The 19,027-nt window shown below is 36.0% G+C and overlaps 1 protein-coding gene across 4 annotated transcripts in view; it reads left to right on the top strand.

The window, feature by feature from the left end:
- The first annotated feature begins 536 nt into the window (after positions 1–536).
- The window catches only part of LOC131847850 (dual specificity protein kinase CLK2), a 32,685-nt gene continuing 14,194 nt past the window's right edge, over positions 537–19,027 (top strand). For 3 of the 4 annotated variants that reach the window (XM_059197521.1, XM_059197523.1, XM_059197522.1), the window contains exon 1: positions 12,641–14,838. In XM_059197521.1, the coding sequence (XP_059053504.1) occupies positions 12,760–14,838 (2,079 nt within the window). In that variant the 5' untranslated portion in view covers positions 12,641–12,759. Of the gene's footprint in view, positions 618–1,829; positions 2,962–12,355; positions 12,483–12,640; positions 14,839–19,027 lie in introns of those variants that run through there. The other variant, XM_059197525.1, reaches the window with a different exon arrangement.

The following is a 19,027-nucleotide window of genomic DNA, read 5'->3' as shown; positions in this document are numbered from 1 at the left end:
AGATATCTATAATAATAATAGGACTTATGTAGGCAATCAATAACAAAGGATAATTTGGAATATTTCCCAGTGTCTGACGTTCTACAAATCCTTCTAATAATAGTGTCTAAATGATTAATAATAAAGAAATTATTTATCTGTTGTATATTTACCACAAATTGTTACAACTACATAACAAAATGCAAACATGAAATTTTACAGGAAACTGTGTGCCACAAATTATTGTATCATGTACTATATAAACGTTTCGTACCAGTTTCGTCATGTTCCAATAATCGGGGTTTTAAATATAACGCTGTATTATCTATTGTCTATGTCCGTCGTCTGTCTTATATTTAACCCGAACGAGTGGTGCACTTGGGCCTATGCAACCGGGCCACACAAACAGGCTCAGTGCTCGTATGTAGACGACTCTCTTTGTAGAGAAGGTCAGTGCTCCTGCGATTCCGGCCGTAATGCTCTCGTGTTAAAGTTACAAGTGGTGAACCGCAGGAGAACGGCAGCGGTGGGGTCTTAGCAGCGGCCCGCGCGTTGGTTGCCTCCCTTGGTTCAGTTAGTCAGTATAGTGGCAGCGGTGCACGCACACCGCACGCAGTTCTCGCGCGCGCTACGAGAAGGTATGCAACGAACGTCGCGAACCGCTACTCCGTTCATACACTCTCTTCCGGTGGCTGCTCTCTCATGGAATACATATCATTTGTACAGAGCACATTATGACAGTCCAACTTATTATTTCCTTACTGTGGGTTGGAAATGTATATATGGCTTTGTGGAGAGCAACCGCCGCATGAGTGCATGTGTCAAACGGAGTTCGTAGTCGAGTGATATGGTTGTCAATTTTCTCTGTGGAAAGTGTTGCAATAAATCTAATCAGACCGGAAAATGTGTTGAACTAAAATCACGAGAAAATCTACAGTCACGACAATTTCTTATTTCTAATTCTACTAGCGATTGCAATAACAAAACAATGATATGAGTTAATGACCAATACGGGCTTATGTTATCTTATGCAGTGAATTCGATCATAGACATTAATGATTCGTATGAATTTGACTAAATAGTCATAAACTCATACTGGATAAAATCATATGTTTTCATTCATTTTATATTTTTTTCTCAACGTATATTTGTATCAATTGTCATGCATGTAAATGTAGAACAGTGTAGACTAGACTGCTGTTCCCAATAATTTCATAATGTAAACTAATCTATCAATACAATGACACTAATGTGGCGTTAATGCCTTAACGCGATACCCCAGAAAAGCTAGCTTTGTATTATATTATAACGTGTACATTTGTAGCGATGCAGCTGATGTTGAGGATGTATGGCGCGGAGCATATGCCATATGGCAGCAGCTCAACAAACCATATTAGGGATAACATCAAGGCGACACTTGTTGCACTTATACGGCGTAAATGCTCTACAAAATACGCTTGAGTGACGTCTTATCGCTATCTACAACTTAATAGATTCATCTATCACTGACTAATGTTCATAAATATTAAAATATCGTAAGCGTGACAGTTGTATCGCATTACGTTATATACGAACATATACCGTGATCGGTGCCGTAACTGCATAAGAGATATGGTGGAACAGCAGTTTGTTTGCTAGTGCATTATGCAAGCTGACAGTCTGGGTGGACAGTGGACGGGGCGGTTCGTTGACCAGTGCGTTGTCCCACCACGCCATCGCCCACCGCGAAGGTCGCGGCTCATAGGCGCATTTATGTCCCTCGAAAAATTGCTACGTAGATTTCCTATTTCCCATGATTTAATATTTATGGAATAAATTAGTTCAACACATTTAAACTGGATTAATTACAGGTAGAGTCGATATGTGATCAGTGTGACCAGTGCTAATATAAGTTTGATTGTGACAAAGTAATATTACAACTATAAGTGAAAAATTTGATCTCAAAATGGTGACTTCGAGAATACCGGCTTATTCTCTGAATTCGGAGTTCAACAGGGAGTTCAGAAGTTTTCGCATAACTAGAGCCACACCGCGATCGACTTTGTACGCGCCTGCTATTGTTCCTATTCACGAGTACCCTAGGGTTAGCGTGCATGAGAGAAGAGAAGCGCTGAAAGCAGCACTCGCCAAGGCGTGGTCTTCCAAGAGCAGTGAAAAGAAAAAACACGACACATGGACCGTTCCTAATGAACAAAACAGGACTGGAATAACTGCAGCCGATTTCACGCCCAAATCACAAAAAAATGGCATGAACGGTGATGTTTCACGTGTTGCTCTGGTTAAACACGAACTGGAAAGTAAGGATGTAGAACGGATAAGCTCTGCTGATGGTAGAGTAGACATTGGTCAGCCTGCAAGCTTTAGTTATAGTCGTGTTAATGGGAATGGAATAGATATACAGGAAACACTGAAAAAGGGCTGTGATAAAGGGTTACACAATAAAGATATAAGCTATAACGACTACTTAAACAATGTTCCTAAATGTAAAACTAGTTTTGAAAATAACTTTCTTAAACAAAACCGTGAAGAACGTTATACAAAACGGAACGGGTACGATGGCACGAGCAAGCGCGTCGACAGAGACATCAATCTCAATAATGTTGAATATAGCAGCCTGAATGGCGACACGTATGATTCTTTGAAGTATTCGCGAACAGCGAACGGCATAGAATCAGTGCAGTATAAAAGTTACGGTAAGACGGACACCGTTAAGAGCAAATTGCTTAGCACAGATAGCCCGAAAACCGTGACGTCTTGCAACGGAGAAAAATTAAATGGCTATGTAGGATTGGAACGCCGGAACGCAAAGGAGCAACAACGACCGCTGACGAGCGGTCCCAAGTCCGTCGTAGAACAGAGACTCGCCGAACGTCTCGAAGTGAAGGTAGCAGAATTGCCGGCGCTCTATCTCGGCGTCGATTCCTGGACACCAAAGTCTGCCGCTTTCCAGAAGAGTATGCGCGAACACGAGTGGAGCGTATCGTATGTACCCCAGATTTAAAAAAAAATGATCGGCCATATACTAACCAAATCCATGTCCTTTACCACCAATACATGCAATCGTTCCAATGGGTCCCAAATATGTGAGTGAGTGCAATTTAATCGCTGAGAGTAACGTATTATTGTTTGCAAGACTTTAATTATAAGGTCTACATTCGAGCACTTTCCTTTTGAATGTGTGCGTATAAATAGAAAAAAGCTACTGAACACTTGGTATTCCGAGTGCATCGACTTGCTACTGGTCCGGTCCCGAGTGCACTGTAAGCGGGCTTTTACATTTTATATTATTTACAATCATTGGTTAGAGTGAATTGGATGGTCTGTATTTTTTTGCTTCAGGTATTTTACATTAGTTAATTTAAAAAAACACATACTTAATATATTTACTTAATTACATATTGTTTTTAAGTAATTTGCAGTGTGGATTAATTTATCTTAGTCATTTATTAGAAGTTACTAAATTTTAAAATAATCACATTACAGTCTACAAAAAAAAACAATAAATAATTAATGTTATGAAACATACTCAAAATCTAATCAAAAATATATTAGTGTACATAATTAACAAATATTCTGCAATTGTTTGGTACTTACATTAAGATCATATATTTGGTTGTTGACTGAAACATGTGACAGCAAATTGTTGATAGCGACAGTAGCTGCTAGGTTTAGGGGACTAGTTGTACAAAGCGTTGCACAATAACCGCCATGACTCACCATCACTGCGCTTTATTCCATCCCGCAGCTGCTGCTTGCTCAACCTCGTTGCTCATTACCACTATTTACTTAAAATGTATATTCAAACTGATACCAGAATATTTTTAACCTAAGTATCATAGAAAAACTTACATCATAACTAACTTGTCTGACTGCGTCCTCTATGTGCAGTTGCATAAAGGCATAAATATTCTTTTCAGGCCGTATATTGCGATCATGTTAAGTATGTAATTATTCGTTCATACTGTGTCCAATATAGAATGTATTTTAGCCAATAGGCTACTTATTATTTTTGTCTAACAATAGATCTGTAACAAATTTAATAGCTAAACTAGATATACTAAAAATTTTGCTATTCTATTTTGAAGCTATTTCTATTTTTAACTCTGGCTATATGCTTCATTATTTTTCTCTTGCATCAAATTCTTAAGAGTTATCAGTTTATAAATATACTGTTAAGGACAATTCTATTCTAAAACATTACATTGTATAAAAATACCAGTGATTAAAATTCAACGCAGGGGGTATTGACTCGGTAATGTCATAGTACACAGTGTATATTATTATGTTTATGTTATAACATGTCGCATTCACAACATAAACGAATGTGCTGCACACTCGTGGGCGACCAGCACAGCCGCCGTTGCTCAGATTCGTCTCGATAACGTTCAGTGAATGTTTCAAGGTCCTGTCCTGGTTTGTATGCTCGCAAAGGATTTGTCAACTTAGTAGGCGTTATGACGTAATGAAATTCGGTTATTGTTCTTTTCTTCCCTTTGGAATCTTTATTTTGTTGAAAACGTGAGTTCTGGAACTACTAAAAGAAGTCTTTCATATTAATTATACATTGAAACAATATCCATACATTTAGTATACCGAATATATGATAATATATGTATTTATATACACACAACTGGTAATGACGGATAACAATAGTCCATTTGGTGGAAAGGGACAGGCAGACAAATTTAGGGAAATCGGGGATATGTCGCCCACTCCTGAAGTCATTTTCATTAATTCCAATAAATTATGGCCTCTTGAATCGGAAACTATTACTAACATATAGAAATTGTAATCTATACATGTATACATATTAAATAAAATTTGAGTGTCCGTTTTAGTATTGAAATAACCGTTTTTTACTACATGCATATGAATATAAATACGGTACATACACTATAATAACATTACTAACTTAACTAAAGAGATTACATTTTTTATTAACACAGCACAGTTTTGTTTAGGTAAATTTGTTTAAAATAGTTTTAAACTATACAGACGAGTAACCAAGAATGTGTTCAATATGTTGATAAATCTGTGTTGCGTTATCGTAGTAGATTATTAATAATTCCATCCGTCTGAATCCATTAGTTAACAATAGGAATTAGAGTACTTATCAGAAATATTATAAAAACAACAATGAGGTGTATTGAATACATTGATCAGAAAACGTTACCTACGGTAGTGACTTTGTACACAGGAACCAAATGCGACTCAGAAAGTATTTTCGTAAAAAAAAGTTGTGATCCGCCCGAACTTACTGTATTACCACTATCCGCGCAAAATTGCCAGTTTCGACATCGTTAGTAAATTAGTCGAAACTAAAATCGTAACTGAAATTACATTGCTGAATAGTAATTGCTTCTCACGAAACCGAAAAATCGGTGCCCTGAAAAACTGAAATGCTAATTAGAGCAAACAGCAAGAAAAATGACGACACAAAAATCCGTTGTAAGTTCATATTCTTTCGTGTATAATATGAATGTAAACGCAACTTTTATTTTCATTGATTGAATAATGTATTCGTTGACAACTGCAGTAGAGGTAACCCTCCCGTTACAAAAAGATACGTAACCCGCAAGTGATAATGCTAATACTAATAGAGACATTAGCAGACACTTCACGTACATCTTATAAATGTCGAGAGCTTGTACACCACTCGAATTAACTTTCACTGAATATATACAGTCGTATTACATCTTTTATTTACATTACAAGCAACTTGTATAAGCGTTTATTGATCAAACAAGTAGAATAACCAATCAAACAAAAAATGAAAAATATGCGACCATTACACGCACAGTCGCGGTTTACTAGTACAGAAATAAATATATTTGTGGATGGTATAACCGCGAAAATATATCCACCAACCAAATCATAATATTCACTTATAAGGACACTATAGAATCAGAAATAAACGACTGTAATATATACATTCAGCTTTGCTGGTCATTAAATGTTCATTTCGTGTAATTTGTTTCCTTATTGGTCAATAACCAGTTCAGCGGTGGCGGGCGATTGCATCGTAGCAATCTATAAACTTAACGAAGGTATTATGTAGTCAATTCTTCCCACGTTTAAGCTGAAAAATATATGTTGGATATAATCATAATTTTCATTAATCGCTTAACTTCCATTGCGTGATGTTTTATACTATAAGTTAACGCACACCGTCCCCATTATGTGAACGCAACATGCAAAATATCATCCCCGCTATCGCATTCAAGTTTTGCAAGTCTTAAAATACAATAGATCTACCTAAGTTTCCTTTTATAACGGCACGAATTGTTCCTGTAACTCTTACTGTCGAAAATATTAAATCTAATAACTGTGATAATTTATAACTTATCGCTGCGTGTTTCATATTCTTAAAATGCACAGGAACTAATGCATCTTCAATATACGTAAAATGGTTTATTCTGTCCCCTAAAATAAAGTCGTACATATTGTATTAGAAAATATATTTAATTTAAATATTATTTTTAATTCCATCCACTTGAGCGATAACTGGTTAATAATAGGTTATATACGTTAATAAAAATCAAAGGTAACCTACATTTCCAAAATTACTTCAGTGGCTATAAAAATATAGATTTTATTCCATACTATGATTATATAAGTAATGGATCAACATATTTTCTGGCGTTATTATAATTAAGGTTAATGTTTGGTTACCCGATCTGACGAGCATCGTATATTTTTGTGTGGTGTTTAATGTTCCACCTTATGACCCCGCTTCCAGGTCATTTGCCTTTTAGTAACTAAATATTGAATTATAACATTCTAACTAATCAAATTGGGTTTCTTAAGTAGGCTTTCCTGTCTACTATAGAGTCTGGTATATCTTCTAATAGTTGTTTTCTCGCTGTTTTTGCTACGGCTTGAACGAATAAGGCATAGTCGGTCTTATTTTTTGTTAGAACCATAGTTGTCATTGACCTGACGGCACGGCGCGGGCGGGCCATAGTTGTGGCTGCAGTGTTGACACGGTTCACAGTAATCGCTCATCCGGCGCGGCCTTGTCTCTCCGCCAGGACAGGCGGCCCATCGTACCGTACACTCTTTGTTGTGCCCAAATTATAGGGTTTAGAGTACCAGCGTAACCGGATTGTTCGAATTTTATTTTAAATTCGATCTAACATTTATCTAATGACTATTTCGAGCTAGAGCCACCTAAACAATTGAGCCGAGTTGAATAATAGACGATCATAATTTTTCAATTATTCTTATGGTTCCACGGGTCATCTTCCACAGATTCTCCTTTTTCTTCAGTCGTTTACTCTTGGCTGAGCTTTTATGATGGTATCACTTCGTTGTGCTTCTCCACAGATATACATACTGAAACACTGCATCTTTTTTAGATAGGTACCAAATTTTGAAAATCGTTTCAACAAATCACTATTATTATTTCTTGTCAATGTAATCCCTTTATTTAGTATTAATGCGTTAAAAAGCTAAGTTCGCATTGTAATTCTTGAATTTTTTATAAATTTTTACTTTTTGTAAAATCTATTACCTACTCTACTCTACTCTTTTATATAATCTCCAAAGTAACTCGGAAATATTTTTCCCTGTCACCGATATGGGGCAATGCTGTCTTTGAGGGATCGTTCCTATACGTAATTGTGTGTCATAGTACTTATGTAGTGTTAGTCACGTCTTTTTTTTTATATAAATTTTCACATGAGCACCGGTGTTTTCATCCTAAATTTTTTAGTTAGTACTTGAACATAAAGCACCTAGGTTACAGTGTAGCGCTGAATCCTTGACCGGGTACAGCTCGTGTCACGTCGCAGACTGAGGCTTTCGATTTCGTAATCGAGCCAGCAGTGTGCACCGGCCAGTTGATCGATTATGGTCATTGTGCCAGAGGCGTTCCACTCTCGCCGCGATTTTGCTTGCTTCGCTGCCTTGCTGACCTTTGCATGCTTTATCGTTTGTGCAGTTTTTTTCTTAATAGGTATCTACTTAGGTTACTACTGTATCTAATTATTCTCTGAGGGTCAAGTCTGAGAGCCTAGTTCAGTCTGATTTTCATCTCATAGATATACTGAATCTAGCTTCCACCGCAGTTTTAACCTCTTCGATTTCAACACTTCGTACCAGCTATCGTCATCATTTGGTTTTCGCTTAGCATTTCTTTTTGGTTTCGAATTGGTTATAGCGTGATACTATATTAAATAGGATTTTTAATTTCCGACCATTGATTTCTGATTACTAAACACAAAGAGACAAATTCTTTAACCTTATATATTAATATAATTTGTTCCATTTAACCTCACAAAGTAAACATTAAGATTTAGGGTAACGAAAGTAAAACGCGAACTACATAAATCACCAAGAAAGGTTGTATAGTATCAGACAACAGTGAAAAGATGATTCAATCCATGACACGTGTTCGGTGTTTCTAAATATAAAGAACCGTTATCTGAATACCGTTTGTTATTACTTGAACGTTGACCGCATTACAATAAATGTTTTCCTTTATCACGTTCTCTGTTCGTATTTGCACAATTTCCTTCAAAGGTTGTGTGAAAACTGCAATTTACATAGCTATTGCTGCTTGTAAACTTATAAGGTATAGCACTTACATACTTATTAGGAATGTTTAACTTATGCAAGGTTTAAGGTTTCTTTTCGTATGCAAGTATTTTTTTAATATTTTACCCATAAATATTTCTATTAGTTTAATCTCTTATTTTCCATTCATTATGCCAATGAATTATGAAGACAGAGGAATTGTATCTACTGTAATATTAGTTTACTTCCTTCATTAGAGGCGTGCATTTTTTTTAGTAGCTGTGAATTTTCTGTTACAAACTTACTCCTTTTCCCATCATAACCCACAAATAGTCTAACCCAGGCGTTGTCTACTAATATTGACATGTGTCGTTATCTATCACAAGAGTTTACAATCTTCCACACAAAACCGAAAGTGTACGCCGCTATGGCATAAACAAGCGAGTCTCGAATGCGTCTATGTTCGCTTTCACCTTCTACGACCACCTTAAGTCGCCACAATTAAATACTCCTTCGACTGCCGCAGTCGGCTAAGAGGAAGCGAAAGCAAATTGTGGAATTTCACCGAATCACAACTTACACACGGACGATGCTAATAAGAAAAACGAACTCTTGCAAATATAATTAACGAGTAAATAAAAAATCGATGACATGACGATGACGTGCGGTACCGGTCGCGCTAGTTTTAGAAATTTTCTTTAGTAGCCGGTTTTGGGAATACGTAACATACTAGGGACCGATAATGTGATGTCGTCCGTCGAAAGTGAATGTTTCTATGTTTGTTATTCGTCGCGTCGTGTGTCAGACGTGCGATGTGTAGTAGATGGAAATGTGTAATCGATAATCTTTGTATTGACGCATCAATTATTATAATCATATTATAAACAATATAATGTATTTATTATTCTTATATTATAAAGAGGAAATATTTGTATTTTTGTATGTATGGAACGAATAAAGCCAAGCTGAACTGATTTCAAATTTCTTTCACTATTACAATAAATACTATCTGTCATCCCAAGATGCGAAGCCGGAACGGTCCCTTAATTATATATATTTTGTGACCCGGGACATTCATTGATTTATACCAAATTATATAATTAAAGTCTAGGGGTAGTAAGTGTAGTATACAAAGTTTATAGTATTTAATGTAAAATAGGTTTCGTAAATAATACATTAAATGTATATCAAAACTACATTACATATACGCAGATCATGTAGGATTGTATCCATGTATGTATGATTCGCAACCTAGAGACTTGTGTGTTCAAGTTCAACCTCTTGTGGCGTTAAACAATGTGACATTAGCTAAGGATTGTTGTGATATATTATGGACGCCCGCGCAAACGTCCTCAGCAACGCTTATTAGATATTGTATATACCATTTTAGGATTAGACCACTTAACAGTTCAGATAACTTAATTTTACTTCCAGTATAATTTTGTTTTATCGGTTAATTTATGTATACTTATAAATCTTGTATTATGGGTATTATACAACTCATACAAATATATAGATATTTTTTTAAAAACATACATAATATATGTAGAACATACCATACTTATAAATATAAATGTTTGCACCGTGCGAGGAGTCGAACGGTAAAACGGTGTGTAAAATGGTGGTTTACACCATACCACCGAGGTCATTGAATCATCGAATAATAAAAGTTAGAAGTGAGCAGAATGTTAAACAATTTCTTATTATATTTATTTATTGAGACAGCATTCCATTAAATAATCCTCTTATATTACAATTATAGATTATTATTATAATTACTTTATACAGTAGATGTTAAATCATAAATTTCCTGTCCAATATATGTACTGATTCTAGATACTTTTAATAGTGACATCTATTTAGAAACTTCTTGATTATGTCTTGCACGAAATACAAGTATTTGTCATATATGACATGGAATGTACTGATAAAACTATCATCATATGCCATCTTATATTATTTAAATACAAATTTGTCTCTCTACTCAATGCGTATATATGTATACAATTAATTCATATTAGTAATAGATTATTAAAAAAAAAAATACTGAAGTGTATATCAATATATACAAATATAATTGATAACTACGAACAGTATTATTATTCATAATTACACTGGTATTTTAAGTAAAAACGTGTTCTACTTGTTGCTACTACTCGCCGCTAGATGGCACTCATTTACTCAAAATGTAACAATATGACTCAGTGACTCACATTCATACATAAAGCCATCTGGCTTCTCCGACAATCATGAGTAACGGAAAAACTTGAGTTTTCCCTCAAATTTTATAAATCGACTAGATGTTTTATTCTTTCCATTATAAATAAGCAACTGAATATGGCCGAGTAAACCAATTAGATAGAATTTAATCCTATTAGACTTGACTGCGATCTATGTTACATACAACTGGTGTCAGTTATTTCTTGTTAGCTCGTTACTCTTGCAATGTACAAGTGTTTCATTAATAATTGCTAGGAAAAGTGTTGCATTGATAGTCGATAACACACGTTATTATGACACCTCACATAAAGGAATATAGGTGTCGAAGTTTATCAAAAATTAGTACAACTGGTACTAGAATTCAAAATTCTAGAGTTTGCTGGTAAGCCGTCCTCGAAAAACTTTATATTGAATGTCATTTATAGAGTTAACTACAGTTAACTCTATAAATTTACTTTACTACAGTTAACTTTATCTATATGTAAACGATGTAATATATTTTCTGTATTTTATATTACAATCGGTAGTAATTTCCCACAAAGATGACATTGCGCCATGTTACGTCGAGTATTCGATTGTTTGAATGTTGGTCTATAACTATAACGGCTATGATTATGAAACGTGAATTGATTGTGCTCTTTACTTTAGTAACTATCTCGTGCGCTGGCAGTACCTCTGTGACCGCAGCCCGTGCCGGTCCTTGCCAATTAATTTACGTGTTAATAAACCGGCACCTAGCCCAATAGTGACCACGATATAGCCCACCATATTGTTTCCCCGTATATGCCTCTATTCATTTAATCGACACTTTTTAATAATTAATTACATATCTCATTATTATAGTTGCTCATTGACAATGTTATTCATGATGACACGTCATTAGGTGTAACCTTCACTACAGTAATTTCGTTCACAAATATTCGTATTGTGAATTCAAGCAATAGTCACATTATAATATAGAAGCTTGAGTATAACTTGGTACTAGTTTCATTAAACTGCTAAACCAGTACCGAGTTACTCTACTGTATTTTTATTAGTTGTATTCCAAGGCTTTATACAACGCGAATTTGTGAAGTATGTGTATGTAAGGTAACTCTCTTATAATTCACACAACCAAAACATCAGAATATAGATCTTTAAACCAATGTGCTGTACATATATATGACAATAACAAGTTATGCATGTTATATTTCACATATTGGCGATTTATTTCAAATTCATCCCATTAAAGATGATTGGATGACTGAGAGCCAAACCTCTGTTATTAATCAGTAGGATAACCCTCTACTATCTTAATAAAATTAAGGTATAGTTTTTAATTATATATTCATACACAAAAATAACATAAGGTTATGTTAATGGTGTTTATGGGAAAGAGTCATAATCAAAAACACAAGGACGGGGCAAAGGCGATGGCCAGCGTTGCAGGCACTTCTTACCGCGTGCTGCCTGCCACCATCAGACCACCTTGTTCAGCTAGTAGATCCGTATTCCAGTTATGCAGACCGGTCGCCAACGTTAGTAAAACTTGCAAAACTCTCAGCGAACACTCAAATCTCACCTTAAACATTTCTTGCACAAAACTCTTGTACTCCTCCTATACACTAACCCTACAGCCTACCGATCGATGATTTCACAGCTCGGAGCATTCGTGGAGGCGGAGAAATGAACGTTCCAAACGATCGCATCACCGGCGTTCACCTACATCGCACAGGCGGAGGAGACATCATCGTGACGAGTCATCACCACGTTCACCACCTGAACAGGTCAGTTACACAGTTTCTTTATTATTTTTTACTAAGCGGATGTACGAAAGGGTATATGTAGAATGAATATCAAACCCAACACTCACTTTTCACAACAATGAAATGTCCACCCGAAAACCTGTCTTTATTCATTTAAAATCATAGGTACATAGGCGTATCTTGGTAGTATAGTGAGGAACTAGAATAAAGCGTTAAACGTCAGCGTGCTTGTTTAGGATAACACACCGGGCGGGTTTGGCTTGAAAGTGCGCGTGCGCGTGCGCCTTCGCCCGTGAAGATGTGCGCGAGAGACGGCGACCTCCTCGCGCTTGCGCCCGTTCTATTTGTGTTCGCCTTCGTCACTCGGTCCGCCTTCAGTCAGTCGCAAAGCTCAGCCGGCCGCCCGGCGCGTCTCCATCGCTGTATCGAAATACGAGACCGCCGCGTAGGGCCACGGGCGGCCAATGCACAAGACATGGCTGCCCAGCCGCCTCAACGACCACCCCCTAAAAACTTGCTCTTCTGTGGCCCTCCACCAATTCTACCACATGTGGTTTTATTACCTAATGACGATGTTCGTGACGTTAGCAACCTCGACATTGCTACTGACACCTCCGTCGCTCCAACAAATGATGCAGATGCTTTACATGAAATAAACAACATCGGTGTGCCTACTTATGAAACTGTGTTTGACAATCAAGTAAATGATGTGCTTGAGCCAAAATGCAGTGCCAATGACTTTGCATTCGATAACTATTATTTGCGTAGAACTCGCAGTTTTGATATATCAGATATCTGTAAACAAAATGAAAATCACAATAATGCTTACAGACATGGACGATCTGAACCAGATTTATCTAAGTATGGACTATTTCTAGAAGCTGAAGTAACAATGGAATGTGGACCTCTACATCCTGCTCCGCTTGTGCTCAATAATCCATTTTATGACGGTTCTTTCGCTTTAGATCCAACACATATAAATCAACACACTGTGGTTTTACCTGAAAATTATTTAGCGTTTGAAGATTCATTCGTACCAGCTTGGGATTATAAGCCAGAATTACTTGTAGGTAGTGATTACAATACTGAACTGTACTATGATGGAGTGCCCTTATTACCTCCTCATGATCCATGGTCAAATTATGGAACTGAACCATCCGATTTTGAGTATTTTGTGCCACACTTTAATACTTCTATGGGTGACCAAGATGGTATTAATTATATACCTTTGACTGATTTAGAGTATGCCATACCTCAATATATGAATTTACCGATGATAGAACAAGCTAAAATCGAAACATTCGCAGATAACAACTGTCAACCTGAAGAAACTGCCACGCTTGTTACTGATGTTACAAATGCGAAAGAAGAAAATGATAATACTAGTAAACATCCAGAAGTATGTTTAACATCAGCGGTCGAAGTAGGTACAAGTAATTTAGTTAGTGACGATGAAAAAAATAGTGTAATTGACTTTTCTGCTAATAGAGAATTATCTAATCAAAGTGATGAATCATTAAATGCGGATATATCTAACGATATTACATCAAGTTTAGCATTTGTGCCCAGCAGTAAAAGTTCACCTAAGAGACCTCATATAGGTGCCGATGACACTAGTGATGATACTTCACCTTGTTCTACAGACTATCATGAAGCTTCTGCCTTAGATTTAGTGCAAAGCCTAGATGAATTTTCTTGTTGTGACAGCACTGACTTTTCTCAAAGTAGAGATGACATTTCACCTGTATTGGCAGATCCCCCAGAAAGTGATAAAGCACGATGCGAAATAGTGAAAAATAAAACAAAATTACAGTATAACGACGGGATTTCAAGCACTTCTTTAGCGAAAGTACCTTTAAGTCAATTACCATCCATTCCACTTCAAGATCCACTACCTATTAAACTACCTCCAATACCTAATAGTTTGCCACATAATGTAAATTTAAACAACAAACCGGAGTCACAACCACCGAAAATAATTACAAATATAGAAAATAATTCTACCGAATATAAAACTAAAACTCCACCATCACAAATAAGTGAAAATAATGAAAATTATCAAAGTGTTGTGAGTAATGACACTGAACATAAAATAGCATTAGCGCATCGTCCTGAACCTCCTGAAGTACCGCCATCCTGGTTGCCTCCGAGATCAACGAGTAACCATTTATCAACGACGCCACAAATATTTATTCAAAATACAGAAGATCATCCAAAAGAGACGGAAAAGAGTACAAAATTCTGCCAGGCCCCACCGATTCCACCGCCAAGAACAAATCAGCCTACAGCTACAGAACCTCAGCCATCTTGTTCTTTTGTACCACCACGACCTCCTCCTGCGCAACTCAAACCTGAAAAGCAACCGAAAGAAGTTGAGGTCAGACAATAAATTCATTTAGCATTTTTAATTACATCTTTAATCCAACTAAAATGAAATCTGTGAATGTTATTATTAAAAGTAACTGCGCAATGCGTTGCTAACACGTATTGAGGGCAATACGCGGCTATTTTAGCGTATATTATCAGGTCAAGGAGCTAATCATCGCCATCTTCTTAGCCTTTTTTATGCCATAGCTGAGGTCAATTTTAATCATTATAAATAGAATATTGTCAAGGTCACCTTTACTATATTTCATATAGTGGTAATTTGACTAATCAAACTTGTCATTCTTTTGCTTTGACAATAACTGCATCAATACATTACTACAGCTTCTTTAGTTGTGCAAGTTGTCCCCTAACTATTTCTAATATCCCAAAATCTTCAATACACGTACATACTTACCTAAGTATCAAAATTTATATATAATGAGAACAGCCTGTGTGTGATTTTATATTTACGTAGCAAGATTTGCAGTTCTATTTTCTAACTATCTATAAATCTATTTCAATTCATAAATATAAAACAATGATTTTTTATATCTGTTGTAAACAATATTTGCATGGCGGACGAAAATAGTATGAGGCGATGAGCAGCTGGCGCAAGCTATGCGATTTTGATCGCATACTCTAGATGGCGGTACATGACATTCTTCAGTTAAAAACATGAACGACGTATGCGTACGGAAATAGTATCGCGACGATCACCTTCACCTAGGCGAATTCTACATGCCCGCTCTGTTATGATAACAGCCCCTCCCGATTCATTCGCCTCCCACCTAATAAAACCATGTATGTGCCCATAGTAAACAGACTTTAAAAACTGTGAAAACCTGTCACAGTGAATTCCTAAACTGTGCCAAATAAACATATATGTGTAAAAAAATTATTAATTGTAATTTACTAATTTCGGTAGCAATAAATTTGTAAAACCAGGCTCGATAGTAATTTCAGAAATAAAATTCTTGTTTTTATCTTTGTTTGTTGTTAATGTTGTTGTTAGTTAATAATGGAACAAAGCAATACAATACAATGATGAATGTTGTTCTTTGTCAATGATATTTCATTTTATATGCAATTTAATAATGTCTATTTGAAGACCGAAATAATAACACCACGTCATAACTTATTATTATTTGTACTTACGTTGAAAATCTAGTAATGTTACAAATTGGTTGATTTCAAGTGAAAAAGTACATAACTGTGAGTTGTAATAACACAACGTTCTGTCGCAAACACATTTGCCTAATAGACTGTTATGAAGAGGCGTGCGCTTCAATTGTTTTGAATTGTAGCATGAAATGCACAAATTGAAACCTGCTATATCCGGCTTGAATCGGCACGAGCTGTGAATCAAACCCCTAGCATGAGAACATGGACGTTCAGCGTCATCCTATGTCTATTTATTTTACCTACATTATTCACATAATATTTTGATTATCTTTGTTAAGCGGTTGATATATTGATTTGCCTTCAGTTGGTCCCAGGTTCTATGTCCTGCGAACATTTTTTTTATAGTTTTTGTGGTTGACGTTCCCGTACATTCAGTAAAAATTTAGTATTTGTATTAATTATATAGACAATAGTAGATACCTACTAGACAGGATAGAGCGTACAACAGTACTATATCCAGGTATGTTATTACTATATTATCAACTGAAAGAACATTGCTTTCATTTCTTAAACTTTGTTATGAATACTCTTAAATAAGTAGATAAATTTTTGGTCTAAATAATATGGACTTGGATTATAGGTAGTAGTATACATATACCTAAAAACTTAATTACTTCATATGCATCTATTATTTCCACACAAACTAAAATTAAATCCTCGAGTAAGCATGCCATGTCAGTTAGAAGTTATCATAAAACTTTCCTTATATTTACCTAATTATTTTATCTTGACATGGGTCCATCACGAGTTTTTGACTAATACTATCACTATGTAACCGAGTGGCTCGCAACAAATTTATTCTTAACGATAAGCTAATAGTAGATGTTGTATAGCCTAGGGTCAAGTTCACAACAGCAATGAGTACATTCCCTATCGCGTATCATTAATGTGGCGCGGCCGCCGTCGGTCAAGATATCGTCTGATAAATGTGGTACGCCGCTGTTTCGAACCTACCTATCTATTTGGTAATGCCCAGTTCCTTCCGGTCGACCTTGCCGATACCGTTCATGTGGTCATGTTGCGCCAAACATATTCCGCAGCGTTACGGTAATTATCTAAGTACGGGTGTTTAACATTTACATTGAAGCTCCATGTACGTCACCTTAATTTGACTTATTTTGTAACGTTCCTAAGCATCACCAAATAAACCATACTTATACTGACGACGTGCAGAAATTAGATAACTGCAATATAATAATGAAACAATATTCGTAAATTAATATCTTCGTGTCCTAACTCGTCTAATCATAAAATGTATTTCACGTCACGTTTTTGAGTTCAAATCTGCAGTGTAACTTTTGCACGCGAATGAAACGGAATCAAAATGAAAATATATCAAATAATTTTCATGTCTAAGATCAATTCAAACTGCGACGTAGATACAAATAAAAGTATAGAATTGTAAATAAACTATATGTCAATGGATTAAATGTTGGATAATGCAATATATTTAATAAAAGACATATGGGCGAAAACAATCGCATATAAGTCATTGATGATTTCAATTTGTTCCTCATTCGATCGCTTCTGGCCTGCTTTTTGATGCCTTAGTCAGTTTAATATCCCGAGATAGGCGCGCTCCCTGTATTAGGTTTATTCCTCATCATAATGTGTTATTGCATTCATTTCATAACAAGGGTTGTTTGTGATTTTTTGCCTTCAAAATATTGAAACACTCATGCAGGATTGTTTGTAGGTACAAATGAAATAACATTTAAATGTTTAGCCCTTTCACCCCACACTTCCACTCAACGTCTTCGTTTGGTGTCTTTTTTTTTTTTAATTTAAAGACATATTACAATCTATCCTCATCTTAATTTTCTTTAAAATCATTTCTGCCGCTTAGCGTTAAATTATAACAAATCAACAGAGACGCTCACTTTCGCGTCTACAATGTTAATGGTGTATCATTCATGATGCCTAATATTTGTTGCCTTTGTTCTTTTAAGTATAGGAATAATGATACAAAAATTTGCAACGCGGATAAATCCTGTTCAAACCGAGCTCTCGTTACTAATAATCGGTTCCATAAATGCTTGCCATGTTTAATTGAAATGATTCGTCCAATATCGTCTCAGTCCTGTCTTAGACATTGGCCGATGCAAACAGTTATCTAATACATATAATATTGTTTTTATTTGCCATTGTATCGCGTGTTTCTGTAATCTAGATGTTTTGTTGTGACGATCTACTAGTAAAGAGGAGGCGTGCTTGAGTTGAATAGCGTGGCGCTATTGCATATTACAGCTGTAGAGCCGGAGTTATCAGGCAACCGGCCGCGGACTCACACGCCCCAACTACGTTCTTATAGTTGTTTAGTTTGTAAAGTTAGTGCTATGTTTGTGCTGTGAGTAAAGATAATGGCAGAATTATCAATTAAACGTGATCGAATACGGATGCCCCTCCGGCTTACCTCCTTTTATGATCTGTACAAGCGGTTTCTCAAGGAGCACAGGTGCAAGTGGCACGATGTTGCAAAATTACTCTCCGTATTCGCGGAGATCCTTTTTGATGTGGACAGTGCGTGTAGTCGACTTGCAGGAAAGGTCAGTCTCATTATGCAATATTAAAAAAATAAGCTATCTATTAATATTATGAATAGGGATCAGTATTGTGTGTGTGTAGAGATAATATGCAGGACCTTGTAGAAAAATCTTTTATAATTTCCATGGCACATTATTCCAGACGCACATTGCTTATATCCGTACATTATGTATATTTTTCGACCGGAATAAAGTTTGGTACAGGCCGCTAGATAAATCTATGTTAAAAAATTATATAGTTCAAATATACATTTATGATAAGCAACGTTGACAAACTAATACCTTGTAGCCCAACATGAAGGAATTCTTTGTATCTCAACAATACTATGCGAAACAAGCCCTACCCCTGTCTAAAAAATACACGGACCAATAAACGACAAGACCCGTTCTTACCTGCACTGCATCCCCATAATCGTACTAAACAGCTGGCTAGTTGCTTTGAGCAAGCCCTTAATGTATTTTGTGGATTGTGTT

The sequence above is a fragment of the Achroia grisella genome, unplaced genomic scaffold (assembly GCF_030625045.1).
Source record: "Achroia grisella isolate CSIRO2021 unplaced genomic scaffold, CSIRO_AGI_Agris_v1 utg544, whole genome shotgun sequence".
NCBI lineage: Eukaryota > Metazoa > Arthropoda > Insecta > Lepidoptera > Pyralidae > Achroia > Achroia grisella.
This window is presented reverse-complemented; position numbering and strand designations above follow the sequence as displayed.